The 4,141-nt window shown below is 35.8% G+C and overlaps 1 protein-coding gene and 1 long non-coding RNA gene across 2 annotated transcripts in view; one reads left to right on the top strand and one right to left on the bottom strand.

Moving 5' to 3' along the window:
• Positions 1 to 1,149, bottom strand: part of LOC107564559 (uncharacterized) — a 31,538-nt gene extending 30,389 nt beyond the window's left edge. The window contains exon 1 of the long non-coding RNA XR_001606251.1: positions 1,088 to 1,149. This is a non-coding gene — a long non-coding RNA (uncharacterized lncRNA). The remainder of the gene's footprint in view (positions 1 to 1,087) is intronic.
• The window catches only part of pycr1b (pyrroline-5-carboxylate reductase 1b), a 33,922-nt gene extending 30,268 nt beyond the window's left edge, over positions 1 to 3,654 (top strand). Inside the window, exons 7-8 of the mRNA XM_016249662.1 lie at positions 1,021 to 1,184; positions 3,471 to 3,654. Coding sequence (XP_016105148.1) covers positions 1,021 to 1,184; positions 3,471 to 3,630 — 324 coding nt within the window. The 3' untranslated portion in view covers positions 3,631 to 3,654. The remainder of the gene's footprint in view (positions 1 to 1,020; positions 1,185 to 3,470) is intronic.
• The last annotated feature ends 487 nt before the right edge of the window (positions 3,655 to 4,141 follow it).

Here is a 4,141-nt window from a genome sequence, read left to right as displayed (position 1 = left end):
TTAAACTTCTTATTGTAACATAAAAGGTGTTTAAAGTAGTGTTTTGGGTCATTCTGCTTCGGCACAGTATCTCAAACGAACTCGAACCGAAAGCACAATATGCTTCATCTCTTCATCAAGTCTGTTTCAAAGTGAAGCACACACTTGGTTCAGACGATCGGCTCGTGATCCGGTGTTTTCTGCGTCTCAGAGCGACTCGTTCACACTGAATGAATGCGGTCCACTCCTTTATTTCACCTGCTGTGAGTTTAGCGCGCGTTTGGGAACGCAGCAGACACCAGTTATGCTTTATTTTCACGGCAGATGATGACAGCGTTTCTCTAGATTTGTAGCGAGACGTGTTTTTGTAATCCTGTTTTCACTGAAGCTGGAGTTTCCTTCTAAATAAAAGCTTAAAGTGCAGCATGAATCGCTGACAGCTAACGGTTTAAACGCAGGCCAGATTCACAAGATCTCTCTCAAGTGTAGAAAGTAGGAAAGAAGTATTGTTATTTCTCTACTGTAGTGTAAAGCTCAAATAATATAGCTATGAGACATTCATTTGCATTTATCTTACAGTGCAGTTGTTTCACAATATATGGCTATTACTGTTATTATAATAATTAGTTTATCTTCCTAAAACAGCAGTGTGAGTGTAATTTAGACTGAGACAGTAGATCACAAATAAAAAGAGGGTTGAGTCTCCTTTAAAGTTCAGCTACAAGCCAATTCACTGACTTTCTTCACACTTAAGTTTTCTTAGTTAAGAACAAGTGTTGCAGCTCTTCATTCTGAACTCTCAAAGTGCATTAGATAGAATAATTTAACTTTAAAATGTTAAAAAAAAAATCTCTTTCCCAATTCTTTTCTCTTTTTTGTTGTTAAATATCGTATCGTGAGCTTCATATCGTGATATTATCGCATCTTGAAATTTTGATATGGTCACATCCCTATTTATTACAGAAGTGTACGCTCTCTTTGTGCACTGTGTCCATCACCAGTGCGGTGCATGTTTGTAGCGTGCTCTTTATTCTGTCTTAGGGAGCAGCTAAGATGCTTCTGGACTCGGAGCAGCACCCGGGACAGCTAAAGGACAACGTCTGCTCACCAGGTGGCGCTACCATCCACGCACTGCACTTTCTGGAGAGCGGAGGCTTCCGGAGTCTCCTCATCAACGCCGTGGAGGCCTCCTGCATCCGGACCAGGTGACCTCAGCTGCTTTACCCTAAAGAGGGCAAACCATAAAGAGACATCAGATTAATTTAATTTATTGCTATTTTCCAACTTATTGGGACTCATGGTTTTTTTTCTAAACTTGACTCTTATATGTGTCCCTGCAGCACAAAAGCAGTGTTAAGTCGCTGGGGTATATTTGTAGCAATAGCCAACAATACATTGTATGGGTCACAATTATACATTTCTCTTTTATGCCAAAAATCATTAGGATATTAAGTAAATATCATGTTCCATGAAGATATTTTGTAAATGTCCTACCGTAAATATATCAAAACTTAATGTTTGATTAGTAATATGCATTGCTAAGAACTTCATTTGAACAACTTTAAAGATGATTTTCTCAATATTTAGATTTTTTTGCACCCTCAGATTCCAGATTTTCAAATAGTTGTATCTCAGCCACATATTGTGCTATCCTAACAAACCATACATCAATGGAAAGCTTATTTATTCCGCTTTCAGATGATGCACAAATCTCAATTTCAAAAAATGGACCCTTATGACTGGTTTTGTGCTCCAGGGTCACATATTTGATTGTAATGTTTGTATCGCCGCTCCTTTGTTGGTATAAATTCACTGAAAACAGAACATTTGTATATCAATGCTTGTTACAGCATGGTTGTAATTCCTGAATGCTTTGGAATACAGACCTAACGTTGGTCTCTTTTTAAAGAAGACACGCAAGAAGTGAAAGCATTTGAAAAAAAAAAAAAAAAGTATAAAAAAGTTATGGAAGTTTAGGTTTACACTAAAGATAATGTAGTTTTTATTTTATATAAATGTTGCACTCTAAAATTGCTATAAAGTCACATGCCTAACCAAGTTATGTTCCAAATTTGAAGTTGATATCTCAAAAATTGTGGTTCCTGTGAGATTTTGTTTGGGCGCTATACCAAAAATAGCCTCTGGGTTACACCCAAACTCTAGTGAATCATTCTGATGCGGTTTTCTGTCTCAAATCAATCAGTTTCTGTCACAATATCCCTTCTATTACAAAACGGTTACCAAATATGGAAACTTTACTGTCAGACTTTTCCAACGGTATGCATTTAGTCAGGATTACAAAAAGATTTGATTTTCTAGAACACAAGCCAGAAAATCTCAGGGTCTATATATGTATGTTTTATATCTTGATTTGTTCCCCTAAAAGGGCGACGTATCCCCGAGATACAAACATTTAGTGACAGATTATAAAAAAGTAAGCATTCATAAAATTTCAATGTAAACCTAATAAGTTAATGCTGAACAACAGCTGATGGCCTTATGGATTATGCATGTTTGTTCATTAGTTTTTCAATTTTAAAAAGTGTTCAATTACTTTCATGCTGTTTACTGTCAGAAAACAATTGCAAATAATTTACCTTTAGGGGTACAGCAGTCTGTAAAGCCTTAAAATTGTTTTTTTTTACCCCCATTTACATTTTTCTGGATTTAGTTTGGTTGAATTAATGGTTAAACCAATTTATTTAGTAATCAAAAGCATGTCTAATTAATTAAAATTATGAAACTTGCACAGTTTAACAACAATTAGTTACATTTTTGAGCAACAATTAAATTTCTAGTGCCTTATGAAATCCATTTTATTTTTTACCAAATTATGTTTTTTCCACTTATGTTTGTGGATTCAGTTTTAATGGTTAAATGAAATTTTTAGTAATCAAAAAAGCATCATGTCTAATGCGTTGAAAATATGAAATGTATACAGTTTAACAACAGTTTATCAAATTTCTAAATCTCTGAAATCGGTTTTATTTTTTTTACCAAATTCTGTTTATTTTTTTATTTTATTTTATTTTTTCTGGAATCCATTTGAATGGTTTAATTCAATTTTAACAATCGAAAAGCATGCCAAATCAATTGAATTTTGTTAAACTTTACCAGTTTTATAACTGATTACGCTTTTTACAGTAATAGGGCCCTATGAAATGTTTTATTTTATAATAATAATAATAATTATTATTATTTGAGAAGTACATTCTTCTGTGCAATAGTAATATATTTCTGTCAAGTTATAATGTGTATTTTGGTAGGTTTAGTAAAGACCTTTGATTAAAAACTATGGTCCGATAAACACAGAAACTTGAAATGAAATGCAAAGTGAACATAAAGTGTGCATATTAGTACTTTAGAATAGTAACATGTTCTCTTAATTTAATGATATGCACCTTTTAGTGCTAAATAAGGTAGAAAGACGCCCCTTTGTCGGTTCTTTCCCTGTTGTTAGTCACTCACCCCTCCTGTGTTCCTCCTCACAGGGAGCTACAGTTTCTGGCCGATCAGGAGACGATCTCGCCCACTGCCATCAAGAAGACGACGCTGGATAAAGTGCTGCAGCAGCCGGGCGTCTCATCCACATCAGTCGCCACCAAGAGCAGAGTGAACCTGTTCAACAACAGGAGCGGCGGCAAGAAGTGAACACAAACACACACACACACACACAGAGGACAATACAAGAACTGTGCTGTCCATCCACGCACACGCACACACACACACACACACACACACACAGAGGACAATACAAGAACTGTGCCGTCCATCCACACACACACACACGCACATTCAGACTGAAATGCATTATGGGTCTGTGCTTGTGCTGACAGAGCTCCTCCTGTTACACTAGTACAGTATTACACCAGGAAACACAAGTCATAAAGAGTGTTATTAACATTATTATTTGCACCTTCATATCTATAAAGTCCATGACAATTCAAAGGGAATAATGTAAATGGTTTCCAAACATGTTTTTATGTAAATGGTCACTTTGTTCTAGGATTAAACTGGACACATGACACACATTTTGCATACATGAACTGTCAGACTTGTTGATTTTGTTTTGGTTAACAAGATATCAGAACACCTTATAGCAACGCCCTGGCAACAACTCAAAACACCTTATAGCAACGCCCTGGCAACAACTCAAAACACC

Source organism: Sinocyclocheilus grahami, unplaced genomic scaffold (assembly GCF_001515645.1).
Source record: "Sinocyclocheilus grahami isolate Dianchi unplaced genomic scaffold, SAMN03320097.WGS_v1.1 scaffold947.1, whole genome shotgun sequence".
NCBI classification, from domain to species: Eukaryota; Metazoa; Chordata; class Actinopteri; order Cypriniformes; family Cyprinidae; genus Sinocyclocheilus; species Sinocyclocheilus grahami.
Note: the sequence above shows the minus strand (reverse complement) of the source record. Positions and strands in the feature narration are given on the sequence as shown.